At 29.8% G+C, this 15,578-nt stretch overlaps 3 protein-coding genes across 10 annotated transcripts; all 3 read right to left on the reverse strand.

The window, feature by feature from the left end:
* Positions 1 to 424: 424 nt before the first annotated feature.
* LOC143907738 (uncharacterized) lies at positions 425 to 3,585 on the reverse strand. Of its 8 annotated transcripts, none has more exons than XM_077424666.1 (9): positions 2,797 to 3,585; positions 2,308 to 2,427; positions 2,045 to 2,162; positions 1,678 to 1,768; positions 1,456 to 1,572; positions 1,267 to 1,357; positions 963 to 1,108; positions 669 to 801; positions 426 to 586 (listed from the first exon to the last, which is right to left on the reverse strand). In XM_077424666.1, exons 1-9 carry the CDS (start codon positions 2,962 to 2,964, stop codon positions 533 to 535), a joined length of 1,038 nt encoding a protein of 345 aa, XP_077280792.1. In that variant the 5' UTR covers positions 2,965 to 3,585; the 3' UTR covers positions 426 to 532. The 8 variants fall into 8 exon arrangements, 6 of the variants coding, with proteins under 6 accessions (XP_077280795.1, XP_077280794.1, XP_077280792.1 ...); XM_077424665.1 differs by having other exon boundaries at positions 427 to 586; positions 963 to 1,099; positions 1,678 to 1,942; XM_077424663.1 differs by having other exon boundaries at positions 428 to 586; positions 1,678 to 1,942.
* Positions 3,586 to 5,176: 1,591 nt separating this feature from the next.
* LOC143907736 (uncharacterized) lies at positions 5,177 to 9,772 on the reverse strand. The gene is made up of 9 exons (XM_077424661.1): positions 8,448 to 9,772; positions 7,970 to 8,089; positions 7,700 to 7,817; positions 7,332 to 7,596; positions 6,780 to 6,896; positions 6,591 to 6,681; positions 6,292 to 6,437; positions 6,002 to 6,134; positions 5,177 to 5,916 (listed from the first exon to the last, which is right to left on the reverse strand). The coding sequence occupies exons 1-9, from the start codon at positions 8,673 to 8,675 to the stop codon at positions 5,863 to 5,865; spliced, it is 1,272 nt and encodes a 423-aa protein (XP_077280787.1). The 5' UTR covers positions 8,676 to 9,772; the 3' UTR covers positions 5,177 to 5,862.
* A 235-nt stretch (positions 9,773 to 10,007) lies between these two features.
* On the reverse strand, positions 10,008 to 15,501 carry LOC143907742 (uncharacterized). Its single transcript, XM_077424683.1, has 9 exons — positions 15,271 to 15,501; positions 13,365 to 13,484; positions 13,142 to 13,259; positions 12,759 to 13,020; positions 12,329 to 12,445; positions 12,001 to 12,091; positions 11,598 to 11,734; positions 11,281 to 11,413; positions 10,008 to 11,191 (listed from the first exon to the last, which is right to left on the reverse strand). The coding sequence occupies exons 1-9, from the start codon at positions 15,499 to 15,501 to the stop codon at positions 11,138 to 11,140; spliced, it is 1,263 nt and encodes a 420-aa protein (XP_077280809.1). The 3' UTR covers positions 10,008 to 11,137.
* Between the last annotated feature and the right edge of the window lie 77 nt (positions 15,502 to 15,578).

A 15,578-nucleotide genomic window follows, 5' to 3' on the forward strand; every position in this document is an offset into this window, starting at 1 on the left:
CCAGGTTGCCGATGACGGGATCCAGATAATGCGCTTCATAGTTTTCGGTGTCCAGGTGTAATCGTACGTGGAATGCGGTGTCTAGGTGTCCCAGGTTGCCGATGACAAGGTCCACATAGTGCGCTCCGTAGTTTTCGGTGTCTACGTGTATTAATACCTTGAATTCGATGTCCACGTGTCCCAGGTTGCCGATGACGAGGTCCACACAGTGCGCTTTGTAGTTTTCGGTGTCCAGGTGTAATAATACGTTGAATTCGATGTCCACGTGTCCCAGGTTGCCGATGACGAGGTCCACACAGTGCGCTTCGTAGTTTTCGGTGTCCAGGTGTAATCGTACGTTGAATTCGATGTCCACGTGTCCCAGGTTGCCGATGACGAGGTCCACACAGTGCGCTTCGTAGTTTTCGGTGTCCAGGTGTAATAATACGTTGAATTCATTATATATACTATATCATTTGTGCTTAATGTATTCTAAATTAGTTTCCTCACTATTATTACTCCACTTGCACCATATTAGTTGATTTATTTTGCATCAATTTTGTATAGAATACAGAACTGTGAAATACGACACTGCCGTGCTCAGTAACTATAATAATACATAACTTTTTATTTTTATCTATCTAAAATATATTTTATATTTAACACTATTTTTTAAAAGATATTCTTACCGTAGCAGCACCTTCTAACGATCCCACATATAGTCCAGCAATATTCATGGTGAACGCCTTGGTACCTCTTTGCAAGAGGAACAGGATCATTTTTTGTATTTGCAACGGACCTACGTACCACTGGGCATTGTATCTATATCATGACAAAACAATTAATGATTGGCGAATATGAAAAATAATCTGTTAATGCTTACTATATGTCTCTTATACTACGTTGACTGTATGTACATTTGTCACATCCGTCCATACATCGAATATGCGAATGTGATTATACCATATAAATATCTCGCTTACATAGTTACAAATACATTATTATTGTGATCCATAATTTCTTGCGCAAGATAGTTGCCTACGAATGCGTAAATGAAATAGATGATGCTAAACATTACGTGTAATGAAAGTTCCACTGTATCGAATCCAAACGATATTATCTGAAAAATCTAATATACAAACAGATTCAAGGATCTTGATCAAAACTGAGTAAGTAATGTCACTAATGTCAAACAAAATAATAATTAATTAAAACTATCGATGAAAATTTGAATAAACTTTATTGCTGTTATTCACAAGTATGTGATAAAAAGAAGGCCACATTTACCCGAAAAAAATTCAAACTTGCGCCAATCACCCCAACGATTATCAATAAGGAGATCATTACTTTAAATCTAGATACTATTGAGTGAGCTAATCTTCAAGAAAAAGAGAATATTACTCTACGCACATTTTACATATATTATCGATTATTACAATACAAATATTGCGTGTGTATTATCATATGAATACTAACTTCATAGCTTTGCGATGCATATCCACGGCACAAATTAATCCCTTGTAGATCAAATTCTCACTCTTCCAATTGTTTTTTGGTAAAGTTTCGAATGCCATTGCTCGTTCAATACGATAACTGCAAGTGATTATTTAACCATAATTATGTAGGATCTTTAATTTGCCGATTGTTTAGATTTTCTACATCTATTTAAAAAAAATTTATTTTATATAATTTTCTTACCAAGTAATTCGAAACATTCCGCATGTATGCTTTTGATAAACTATCAATATACTTCCTGTCGCTATTAATGCGGTACATCCTATCATTAGGGCTGCGTTTGCGTGCAACAATATCAAATAGAAGTATTTTTCTTTATCGATAAAATATTCGGTCATAAACGGCAATGAATGTAATGATTGAGTTCCGTTTGTGAAGAATAAGATATTGGAAATGTGCGGCCAAAGAATGTATAAAATTAATGCGGATGCGGCAAACGTGGCAATTACTGAAGATGTTTAAAATTATTTTGTTTGTTTATTGTTCTTATTAGAAACTCACTAATAATTTTTTAGCTATAACATATGAATTGCAAGAACAATTGTCTTACACGATAATGTAATTGTATAACGTTTCGCATAGCTATTATACTTTTCTATGATACTGATTTCGTTCTCGTCAGTTAACTCGTTATAGATGTGTTGCAGTTGTTCCAATAAATATTTTACCTGCCATTTTAATAAGATTCCATGTCGTCTTTCTTTTGATTAAGCTCGAGAAAAATTATATTTATATTATAAAATAAAAATTTGAAAATATTTATCTGTATGAGCATAGTGTATATACCTAACATATAGTAATCGCTTTACTTACGTTATTAGTATTAACACTAAACAAAATATACTTAATCATAATCATAGTGCAGAATAATGCAGAAGAAAAAACATTGATGAATAAATCCGAAGTACATTTTAAAGTCAGAAATACTGCGAACTGCAAGATATAATTTTATACAACGAATTTTATTGAAATTGTTATTATCTTTCTAGTAAGAAAATTGTTAGCTCGTGATTATCGACTGTTTATTAATTTATTATAATCTTATATAGGAAAACAGAACAATAACTGAAATTCACCTAATTACAGATTTAAAAAAATTTTAATGTTTTTTATTATAATACGTGTCATTAAAATATTATTTTTAATAATTCTAATTATAATGGAAATTACAGTAAACATAAAGATATTAATAATAATATTACAAATCTATTCTGATTTTTGATAATTGAATTGTAATATTCAAATTCGCTAAAAGTTAAAGTTCAATAATTATATGTAATACTATGAAAAAATGTATCGTACCTGAAATAGAATAAAACTCGCTAAAATTCCAATAAATAAAATTAATTGAATTTGAACAAGTTTAGATTGTTGATAAGGCCAAAGACCAACTACGAGTAATAGAAACCGATTGAGGCTGATATGCAAAGACTCAATACAAATCATTTCTTTATGAAGATTGATATACATTTGACAAAAAAGTGTTCGGCTCGCGTATTCTTTTCTCTTTGTTTATCGTTTGAATATTAGCTATTATTATAGCCAAGTATTTCTTTTATTTTAATTTTTAGCCTGAATTACTCAATTTACCTTAAATGCATTGCAAAATGAATGAAATATACCATCGTGAGATCGAAACACTTGACAATTTACGCCTTAATGCGAGAGGAGGTGTATGGTTAAGCGATCGATACGAATATGGCAATAATGAAACAGATGTATATTTCCCATGAAGAAAGTCTGCGTGAAGGGACTTGGGTGACTATGGACTACGCATGTGCGCAGTGCAGTTTGACCCTTTCCAGTGCAATATGTTTTAACATACTTCAGTCTAGTGCGTGCTGTCTTGAGTTACGTTTCATAATCCTGCAAAGGATTACCAATTGTTTTTCTTGAAACGTCAATGTAACGGTTATAGTAATGTACACTGCTGGTAAATATGACATAATTTCTTATTTGAAATATCTTTGTGCTGTATATGTTTGTATTTCCTAAATTTTATTTCCTAAATTTTTACATTTTTATTTGTTTATTAATTATACCTATATTTGCACGCGCGATAGTCAACTCACTATTTACTTCTAGATAATGCAGTTCTAATTTTACTGTCGTACCCGACGTTAAGTAAACATATAAGGTCCGACGTTAACTATTTTTAAGGTTCTCTCATAAATTTAATATAACATGGAGTGTCGGAAATGCGAAATGTAAGAAAATATAAAAAATTTCAAAATGTATTTATTTATTAAAACTGCTTTTTTAAACAAACAATTGTATATAATTGTATATAAAGGTGCAAATGTATTGAAAGCTATCCAAAGCCGTCAAGGGATGAATTATGAATAAACTAACTAACTAACTAAACAAACAATTAGTTGCAAAAAGTTTGTCGTGCACTTTTATTAATCTCTTTAAAATTTTATTACCTTTACAATATCAGTAGATCAGTTAATCAGTAAAATGCTTACTTTACACACAATGCTGCTGTTAAATTTTTCAATGCACACAATGCTGCTCTAAAATTTATAGTAGCAAATGATATATCAAACTAAAACTCTAACTTCTTCTGTTTGTTCGAAATTTCTTTCTTTCGCAATGATGATCTTATTAGGTATGTATATGTAAAGCTCGAACTTTGATTTAATTTTACGTCAAGAGTTATTTAAATTAATTAATTAAAATTAATAAAACATTGCACACTATTAATTTTGCTGTGTAGAATATGGAACGTTAAAATAAAATATACGTTATAATAAGTTATAGTATAAAGCAGAATAAGCATTTTTAGCTATGATAAATTTTTTTCAAAAAATGAATATTGGACTCTCGAAATTAAATAAAAAACTGATAAAGGATGGCTATGAGAGTCAGACGCAGTTATCGGTGCGTAAAAGATCCAATTCACTGATTTATTTAACAGTGTATATATTCGAACGTTTCGGCTCGGGATTGAGCCGTCTTCAGCAAAATATACAAAAATTAATTAATAATTGCTCCCCTTTCTCCATTCTTACTCACAATCAATGAGTTTCACGATTGGAATAAATTTTTTTGAAAATTTTTTTATCAGATATATCCCACATAAGGCATAGTACATTGTATACTATGGCCGCGCTTTTTGAGGTTCTTACAAACAGTCTATCAAGATTTAAATTAAAAGTTTTAATTTTTTGAAACAGAACCAATTTTAAGTGTGCTTAAAAAGATGTAACACATTATTAAAATATATTATTTACTTTTTTCTAATGTTACACATACAATCAATAGATTTAATAAAGAGGCCTTTTTGCATTAAAAAGTTATTCTTTTATTTATTATTAGCAAGTTGTAAATTTAAAATAGTCAACTACTTTCTCGTGAAAATTAATGTAATCATACCTTTGCAATTCTAACTATAAGATAGCAGATGTGCATTACGATGGCATTAATGCTTGGAGCGACTATTAAATTTCTGAGAAGAATGGTTATAATTAGTAATATATATGTAGTAGTTTGTAATGGTATTATTCCATAATTAAAAATGTGGAGTTATACAATGAAAAATGTGAAATATAATATGGAATGCATTTATCTCGAATATAATAAAGCTTATCAGAATACCAAAGCACAAAGTTTCCTGAGATCGAATGAGGTTGATGATGGAGCCATAAGTCAAGGACGAGTAGAAGATCCGATTGAGGCATTTAACTTTGATACAGATCTTTACTTCGCGATCATACAAATGTTTGACTATAAAAGAAGTCGGCGATGATTTGTATATTTCTTCTCTTGGATTGAATAACTTTATAACCATTTTTTATAAATTTCTAAATTATCTAATGCAGCATAAGTGTATAACAAAGTAGCAAAAAACGTTATTTTGATCGAAACATAAACAATTTAACAATTTTACTTGGGAGTGGTCGGTAATTAATGTAACGTGAGAAATTGAATGAATGTTTATTTCTAATCAAAATATACTTGCGCTCGAAATTCCTATATACCAGAGTTGCGCATTTGTTCGCCAGTTTTCAGTAACACAATGATACATATTTCATTCATTTTACGATTCGTGCACTTGTGTTATATTTTACCGTTTTGAAAAATAATAATTGGCCAGTCTTGACGTATCAGACGTATCAGTTATTAATTTATTATTGGTAACATACTGTAAACACTACTACTCTTTACACAGTTTTCTACCTTCTTAGAATTAAAAAGAAGTTCTTACAATTCCATCAAGATTATCAATTGAGACCACTTTCTAGATTATATATATATATATATATATATATATATATATACTATATCATTTGTGCTTAATGTATTCTAAATTAATTTTTTCACTGTTATTACTCCACTGCACTATATTAGTTGATTTATTTTGCATCAATTTCGCGTAGAATGCAGAACGGTGAAATACGACACTGCCGTGCTCAGTAACTATAATAATACATAACTTTTTATTTTTAACTTTCTATAAAATATATTTTACATTTAACACTATTTTCAAAGATATTTTCCTTACCGTAGCAGCACCTTCTAACGATCCCACAAATAGTCCAGCAATATTCATGGTGAACGCCTTGGTACCTCTTTGCAAGAGGAACAGGATCATTTTTTGTATTTGCAACGGAGCTGCGTACCATTGGGCATTGTATCTATATCATGACAAAACAATTAATGATTGGGGAATATAAAAAATAATCTGTTAATGCTTACTATATGTCTCTTATACTACGTTGACTGTACATTTGTCACGTCCGTCCATACAACAAATATGCGAATGTGATTATACCATATAAATATCTCGCTTACATAGTTGCAAATACATTATTATTGTGATCCATAATTTCTTGCGCAAGATAGTTGCCTACGAATACGTAAATGAAATTGACGATGCTGAATGCCACACGTAATGAAAGTTCCACTGTATCGAATCTAAACGATATTATCTGAAAAATCTAATACAAGCAGATTCAAGGATCTTGATTGAAATTACGCCAGTAATGTTAATTAAGCAAAATGATGATTAATTAAAACTGTCGATAAAAATTTAAGTAAACCTTGTTGCTGTTACATTCACAAGTATATAATAGAAAGAAGGCTGTATTTACCCGAAAGAAATTGAGACTTGTACTAAGCACCGTGAATATTATTAAAACGGAGAGCATTACTCTAAATCTAGATACTATCGAGTCAGAGAATCTTCAAGAGAAAGAGAATATTACTCTACGCACATTTTACATATATTATTGATTATTACAATACAAATATTGCGTGTGTACTATCATATGAATACTAACTTCATAGCTTTGCGATGCATATTCACGGCACAAATTAATCCATTGTAGATCAAATTCTCATTCTTCCAGTTGTTTTTTCGTAAAGTTTCGAATGCCATTGCTCGTTCGATACGATAACTGCAAGTGATTATTTAACCATAATTATGTAGGATCTTTAATTTGCTGATTGTTTCGATTTTCTACATCTATTTAAAAAAAATTTATTTTTTACAACATCTCTACGGAAAGTTCGACTTTCCATGCTTGTAGAGAGGGGCGAAAGCGACCAATTTCACGCCAGGGAGGCATAACGGGCGGAAAGTAACCACTTTCCGTCCTAGGGAGGAAAGTAAGTCCCGGCTTGAAATTGACCACTCTCGCCTCTCTCTAGGTATAGAAGTCGAACTTTCTGTAAAGGTATTGTGAAAAATATCGTGTGCACCTCGGGGCGAAAGCTTTTTCAGAGTCGTGTGATTTCGATGCCTTCGGCTCGGGCGACAAACTTCACACTCGACTGAAAAACACTACTTTCGCCCCTTGGTGCACAATATACTATTACGTATATTTTTTTACCAGGTGATTCGAAACATTCCGCATGTATGCTTTTGATAAACTATCAATATACTTCCTGTCGCTATTAATGCGGTACCTCCTATCATTACGGCTGCGTTTGCGTGGAACAATATCAAATAAAAGTATTTTTCTTTATCGATAAAATATTCAGTTATAAACGGCAATGAATGTAATGATTGAGTTCCGTTTGTGAAGAATAAAATATTGGAAATGTGTGGCCAAAGAATGTATAAAATTATTGCGGATGCGGCAAACGTGGCAATTACTGAAAAATGTTTAAAATTATTTTGTTTGTTTATTGTTCTTACTAGAAACTCACTAATAATTTTTTAGTTATAACATATGAGATGCAAGAACAATTGTCTTACACGATAAGGTAATTGTATAACGTTTTGCATAGCTATTATACTTTTCTATGATACTGATTTCGTTCTCGTCAGTTAACTCGTTATAGATGTGTTGCAGTTGCTCCAATAAATATTTTACCTGCCATTTTAATAAGATTCCATGTCGTCTTTCTTTTGATTAAGCTCGAGAAAAATTATATTTATATTATATATTAAAATTTGAAAATATTTATCTGTGTGAGCATTTGAGCATAGTGTATATACCTAACATATAGTAATCGCTTTACTTACGTTATTAGTATTAACACTAAACAAAATATACTTAATCAAAATCATAGTGCAGAATAATGCAGAAGAAAAAACATTGATGAATAAATCCGGCGTACATTTTAAAGTCAGAAATACTGCGAACTGCAAGATATAATTTTATACAACTAATTTTATTGAAATTGTTATTATTATTCCAGTTCGTGATTATTGATTGTTTATTAATTTATTATAATTTTATATAGAAAGGCAGAACAAAAATTGAATTTTACTTAATTACAGATTAAAAGAATTTTTTTATATTTTTTATTATAATATATACGTGTCATTATATAATATTATTTTTAATAATTCTAATTATAATGGAACTTACAGTAAACATAAAGATAATAATAATATTACAAATCTGTTGTGGTTTTTGATAATTGAATTGTAATATTCAAATCCGCTAGAAGTTAAAGTTTAATAATTATATGTAATACAATCAAAAGAGGTTTCGTACCTGAAATAGAATAAAACTCGCTAAAATTCCAATAAATAAAATTAATTGAATTTGAACTAGTTTAGATTGTTGATACGGCCAAAGACCAACTATGAGTAATAGAAACCGATTGAGACTGATATGCAGAGACTCAATACAGATCATTTCTTTATGAGCATTGATATACATTTGACAGAAAAGTGTTCGTCTTGCGTATTTTTTTTTGTTTGTTTGAATATTAGCTATCATTATAGCCAAGTTTCTCTTTTATTTTAATTTTTAGTCTGAATTACCCAATTTACCTTAAATGCATTGCAAAATGAATGAAATATACCATCGTGAGATCGAAACACTTGGCAATTTACACCTTCATGCGAGAGGAGGTGTATGGTTAAGCGATCGATTCGGATATGGTAATAATGTAACAGATGTTTATTTCTCATAAAGAAAGTCTGCGTGAAGGGACTTGGACAACAATGGACTGCGCAAGTGCAGTTCGACCCTTTCCAGTACAATATAATTGAATATTTTTCATTCTGGTGCGTGCTGTCTTGAGTTACGTTTGATTCTTCAAAGAAGTGTCTGTTGCTCAGTTCAAAATGTCAGTTTAACGATTATCAATATACATTGCAAGTAAATATAGTATTTCTTGTGGAAAATATCTTTTTTTATATATTTGTGTTTTCTAAATTCTATATTGTAAACCTTTTTTTTTTGTTTGTTTATCTGTAGCCAAATATATTGTCTGCTCTTAAATAATTTAAGTCTAATAATTTTTTTTTTACCGAGCTCGATGTTAGTCAGTGGATTGCATGTTAGAACCATTTTAGTACAGATTTTTTAATTTAACGTGGGAACATAAATCATATAAAGAAATATTAAAAATTTAAGAGTATTTTTATTAGTACTTTTTTTTTAAAGAGCTTTTTTGCTAAAATAAATCTTGTCGTATATTTTCGTTAAGTGCTTTAGAATATTGTCTTATTTATACTTATACTAATTTATACTAATAATATTCAAAATTAGAAAATGACTTACATTCAATGTTCTAGTAAATGTTAGTTTTGCAACAATTAATAATTACATTATACTATGTTATTTATTTCCTTTTTGGTTCAAAGTCTCTTTTTTGTTTATAAGTAGAAAATGATTATAATCACCACCAATATATCTGAACCGATTAATTCCAGTTAATTGTTTAAAGTAAAGTTTGATTACGTCAATGTATGCCATTATTTTTGCCGCGTAGAATAAAGAACAGTAAAGTAAGAAATCGAAGCACTTGTTAGCTGTAATAAATTTGTATTGAAAAATTTTTTGTTTGACGTTTTCTGCACGATACGTAATTATTTATTTTTTACAGTGGCAAGCGCTCTCTAAAGATCCCACAAACAAACCACCGAGATTCAGATTAAAAGTTTTAGTACCTTTTTGCAACAGAATCAATAACATTTTCTGTATCCGTAAAGGTGCTATGTACCATTGAACATTATATCTATAAAACAAAAAGATGACAACTGAGAGAATACGAATGAACAAATTTATAAATAATTTTTGTCTGCACATTCATATCACTTTTGATTTTAATATCCACTTTCACTTTACTGAATAATTCCTCTCAAAGAGCCAAAAGGGAAAGTGTACGTATATTATTATATTGTGCAGAAATATATATCTTACACAGTAGCAAATACTCGATTATTGTAATCCGTAATTTATTTTATTTTCAGATCCTTTTTTTCAAAATATAACAATTCCTTTTGTTTAATTTATAATTTAAGGTAATAAACAGAATTTCTATTTATAATAATAATATCTTTTATATAATTTGAATTTTTGTAACCATTTCTATATTTCTGGTATACCTGGAGATCTCCACATGTAAGTTGGAGATACACAATAAGCATTGTTCCTCCAGCTATTATTATAAACATCCCTATGCAAAATGCTACGTTGATATGTAATAGAATTAAAGAGAAATATCTTTCTTGATCTCTTGATATCTTCTTGATATGAATTGCATTCGACGTGCTTGAGAAACATTTATTGGCAAAACATCAAAAGTAACAATACAAGAGTTGCGCATGCGTATTTAACACTTAAAATTCATGCTTTTACACGCTTTATTCCTGTTCGAGCAAACGTAAGAGTTTTATCTGCAAGGAGAATGTCCATCCCTTCAGTCTTAAGTATGTATTATTAAACGTTCAAGTTCAAGGTAATAATTTCCTTCTCTATCAAAGCGTTAGAATATGTACTTTATGTTCTTCATAACTCCACCGTCGTGCCAACAAAAAACTTAAATTTAAAGTTTTAAAAATATTTATGCTAATAATAATTATATTTATCTAAAAGTAATATGTGTCGGCAAATATATTTCTAACAGAGATAATCAAGTTTAAACGCAATGCCATGTTAATTAAATTTCTAACACAATTTTATTTTAAAGTATAGTAATATGTGATTTGCTCCAATATCCATTATGAATATGTGATATGCATCAACGTCTTTGATTGAATAATTTCATTTGTGATATTTTATATCTCTGCATTTGAAATGTTTTATTTATAAACAACACTATCAATTAATCTGTTTACTCAAAATTATATACAACTAAATTTTATACAAAATATGAAATAAAAATGTCAAGAATTTTTAATTAATTATTGCACATTGTTTACATTCTAATATAATTAAATTTCATTTTTTGTTTATGATTGTATAGAATACATAACGGTAAAGTAAGATACCGAAGCCTTTACCAGCTGTAACGAATAATATTATTAAGTATGTTTATTATGTTACAAATCAAATAGATATACATATAGCAACACATGATATACGATTTTCTTACCGTCGCAAAACACTCTAACGATCCAATAAACAATCCACCGACACTCAAAGAAAAATTTTTGGCGCCTCTTTGCAACAAAAAAAGTATAATTCTTTGTATGTGTAAGGGAGCTAGATACCATTGAACGCTGTACCTGTGAAAATAAAATTGGTCAAGTTAAGAAAAGCGATATTTTAAAAAAGTAAACAAAAATACATAAATAATACTCAGTACACTTTGTACGTTTTATAGATAAAGTGCTTGTTTACTAAAGGCAGATAAAGTGCATGCAAATACAATATATATACATAATAACATCTGATAAAAAAGTCTTTTACGCAGTAACGAATACGTGACTAGTATGATCCATAATGTCTTGTCCAACATAATTAGCAACGAACATGTATACAATGCTGGCCATTACGAATAGAACGGGAAGTAAAAATTCGTTGATATTATCATCAAATGCACTAATCTGAAAAATATAATATACGAGATTCGCGAACATACTGATTTATTTGCGTTTGGATTGCAGCAAGTTGCTTTAGAAAATATGCTGAGTTATAGAAATGGTGAAATATGCAAAATTGTTAAGAATTACAAGATTAATATTTATAAACAAAAATTTATACGCAAATTTAGAAATATTAGAAACAATACATTCTTTTTATGACCCGAATAGTAAATTATAATATAACATATCTTTCAAATGTACAGATTTGTTAGATGACTAAGACTTACTCGGAAGAGATTGAGACTCAAAGAAATTACTCCTACTGCTATTAAGCAGAACAGCATTATCTCAAACTTGGATGTCAATAATTCAGACAATCTTCAAACATAAACAAATATTATTGTATGATATATTTTATTATATTTCAAATCCAATTAAGCTATCAATTGAGCCTACTTAAAATTTGATCGGTTCAGTCGTTTATAAGATCCGATAATCTAAGGGTCTCTCAACTCGACGGTTCGCATAAAGATACACGATTTGTCTCGCTGCGTACACTTGGCGCGAGACTACCGTGTCTCTTGATATGTAGATATATTATGTACATATACTAACTTCATAGCTTGCCGATGAATATCGATGGCGCATATTATTCCTTTAAATATCAAAATTTCGTTCTCTGAGGTAATATTTTGTAGCACACTAGTTCTCATTACGCGTTCAATACGATAACTATAAAAAATATGTTTGTTTACTTGTTTATCTTTTGCCTTTTAAAAATTATCTTTAGATTTATCCAAAATAATTATATAATTTTGTTTATAATTAGAGTTTTTGTAGCTTTCTCTAGATTTGTTTTATACCTTGAGATCCTAAACATTCCACAGGTATGTTGGAAATATGCTACGATAATTTAAAAAAATGTATTTATCAAAGACTATTTTTTTTTGCCTTTTAAAAGTGAATTATATCTTTAGATTTATTCAAAATTATTATACAATTTTGTTTAAAATATGAATTTTTTAACCTTTACTATTTTTTATACCTTGAGATCCTAAACATTCCGCAGATATGTTGGAGATATGTTATAAGCATTGTTCCTATCGCTATCATTGCGGTACATCCTATGCAAAAAGCTGTGTACGTATGCAACACAATTAAATAAAAGTGTCTTTTTTGATCAATAAAATATTCCGTTGTAATAAGTAAATCGCAAGATTGAGATACGTTTCTCGATAAAATGATGTTGAAGATACTTGACCAAAATTGAGCGACAATAAAAGCAAATATGCTACAAGCGGCAAGTGCTACAAAGTGTTCGAAAGGAAATTGTTATACAAATGTCTGCGTATAAAAATATTCACATTGCCTTTTGTATTATGTGTGAAGTAGAACGTGTAGTAATGTAAAATTAAAAATTTGTCTTACTTGTAAGTATAACTGTGTACCATTTAGCATTGTAGCTGTATTTTTCTATAATAATGTTTTCATATTCATCTTTTATATCGTTGTATATATGCTGAAGTTGGGCCAGTAAATTTTTTACCTGTCAGTCCAGTAATATTTTATATCGTCATTTATATTTTTCACAAGTTGTGGAATATAAATGTTATTACAGAGATGTTAATTCAATCGAGTGTTTTTAACTTACAATTTCCATATTAAAAGCAAAGGAGATATATTTTATCACAAACGTAGTAAAAAAAGATATAACAGAGAGAACCTTGACGACGAGATACGAAGTGCATTTTGAAGTTAAAAACGTAGTGAACTGCAAGCAATAATTTCATTAAAATGCATGTAAAAAATCTATTTTTTAAATATTTTATTATTTTTTTTTAATTAAGCTTAATTGTTATATATATGTATATATATATATATATATATATATATATATAGAGAGAGAGAGAGAGAGAGAGAGAGAGAGAGAGAGAAAAGACCGGGGCTATCTGTCTACGGGACCTATATGTGTCCACAGTACTGTTATCTACTATTCCAACAAATAATTGAAAAAAACTTACTTAATCTTTTATTTTCTTGAAAACTTCAATTCTTTATTTAAAGAAAATTATTGTACGAGTATGAGATGAATTATTAAAGGGGTAAATATTTACCCTTACAAACCCCCCTTCAATATGATCTTCTCCTTCACATATATTATAGAGGTCATCCTCCTGGGTAACCTTCAGAAGTTTTCAGCCTAGAACGTACATATGTAATGTTTTTTATTAAAAAATTATTAACAAAAAAAGTTTGAAAAATATAGCAGTTATTTTGAGTATTAAAAGGCATGAATGATTAATATGTATGTGGAAATAGTACATACATGTATGAACGAAGGAAAATCGGTAAATTTAAAGCAGTGGATTGTTAATATATTGAACAGTCTTTTTGTTAAAGCAGAGAATAATTAGCATAGAAAAGGGTAAAAATAAAGATAAAGGAAGGCACCTCCAATGATCTTGACCTTGACATATGTTGTCAAGAACATGACCCTAAGTAACTTTTCCTTCTAACTTAATTGTCGGTCATTGCTTATTTAAAAGTTATGAACAAAAAAGTTTGAGAAATATACAAGTTCGTGTCAATGCTAATTAAAGGAAGTAAAAAATTTGCTGACATGCAAATGCTGTTTAGACAGTACATATATGTAGACGGGTGTGGGTGAAGATGGACCTTGGTTCGCGTGGAAAGTTGAAAACCCCAACCGTACAATGATAGACCCCGTTTTGACTTATAAGCAGGGGTGGAGTGGGATGGGGTGGCTCTCGCTTTGCATGAAAAGTACAATGCTGTCTAGAGAACCATCCACGCGAAGCGAGATCCACCCCAACCCGTCCCATCTCTGCTTACAGAGCAAAACGAAGTCTATCATTGTACGGTTCGGGTTTTCAACTTTCCATGCGAATCGAGGTCCACCTCCGCCTATATGTGTACTGTACACACATATTAGCAAATTACTTCCTTTAGTATTGACACAAACTATTATATTTCTCAGTTATAATTGTTCATAACTTTTTAATAAACAACGAGCGGCGGCTAAAACCTTCTAAAGGTTACTCAGCAGAGTGCGCTCTCTACATTATACGTGAAGAAGAAAGTCATTGAGGAGTGGTTATTTTGCATATCAAGTAAAAAAAATGTATAATTAAAAAAAAACAAATCTTTAATCAAATATTTACATTTTCTGCAGCTAATTAATCTTTCCTTTTTTGTTTATTAAAATTACAAAATTTTAAATTTTTTATTTAAATAGATGAATCTCTTACAGGTAATCGTCAATGCTTTGATCGCTTTTAATTCAAATATTAAAATTGACATTTTTAAGATTTTTCATAGTAATTATTCTTTCAAAGATACTGTTAGAGTGTTGCACGATGAAGTGGAGCGTCTCGTACAATTATAACACAATTATATAATACATATAATAATTTTGTTTTTTACATAAATTATGGTATTAAAATTATATACGTATGATAAAATATGCGATATAATTTACAAAGTATAACTTATCTAAAAATAAAAATATTTGAGAAAAGAAATATATATAATTTTACTTGAAACAAAATAGCAGTCGTAAGAATAATCAGGAAGAAGATAAACCGAAATTGTACGAGTTTCGTTCGTTGGTAAGGCCACAACCCCACAGCGAGTAGCAGATACTTATTAAGACTAAAATATTGTGCTTCGATAGAGATCATTTCTTTGCGACCTCCAAAATAAGACTGCGAAGATATCGAAGGCATGATTGCTCCCTCCTCTTTGCATTTATTGAACAAATATTCCATGGCTGCTATCTTCTGCTATAAATTTCAACGCAATTTTCCTAATGTCGTTCATACGCAGGACGACACTACCGTGAGAT

The sequence above is a fragment of the Temnothorax americanus genome, unplaced genomic scaffold (genome assembly GCF_048541705.1).
Source record: "Temnothorax americanus isolate GAGA-0224 unplaced genomic scaffold, ASM4854170v1 Scaffold88, whole genome shotgun sequence".
In the NCBI taxonomy this organism is placed as follows: Eukaryota; Metazoa; Arthropoda; class Insecta; order Hymenoptera; family Formicidae; genus Temnothorax; species Temnothorax americanus.

Coding starts and splice junctions, on each gene's coding strand:
- LOC143907742 (XM_077424683.1), bottom strand. CDS start 15,501: ATGGAATATTTGTTCAATAAATGCAAAGAGGAGGGAGCAATCATGCCT. Junction 13,485..15,270: donor CGACTGCTATTTTGTTTCAA/GTAAAATTATAT, acceptor TATTGCTTGCAG/TTCACTACGTTTTTAACTTC. Junction 11,414..11,597: donor AGTCACGTATTCGTTACTGC/GTAAAAGACTTT, acceptor TTATTTTCACAG/GTACAGCGTTCAATGGTATC.
- LOC143907736 (XM_077424661.1), bottom strand. CDS start 8,675: ATGATAGCTAATATTCAAACAAACAAAAAAAAATACGCAAGACGAACA. Junction 8,090..8,447: donor CGAGTTTTATTCTATTTCAG/GTACGAAACCTC, acceptor TATATCTTGCAG/TTCGCAGTATTTCTGACTTT. Junction 7,818..7,969: donor TTAGTGTTAATACTAATAAC/GTAAGTAAAGCG, acceptor TTAAAATGGCAG/GTAAAATATTTATTGGAGCA.
- LOC143907738 (XM_077424663.1), bottom strand. CDS start 2,964: ATGTATATCAATCTTCATAAAGAAATGATTTGTATTGAGTCTTTGCAT. Junction 2,163..2,307: donor TTAGTGTTAATACTAATAAC/GTAAGTAAAGCG, acceptor TTAAAATGGCAG/GTAAAATATTTATTGGAACA. Junction 1,573..1,677: donor GGAATGTTTCGAATTACTTG/GTAAGAAAATTA, acceptor AATCACTTGCAG/TTATCGTATTGAACGAGCAA.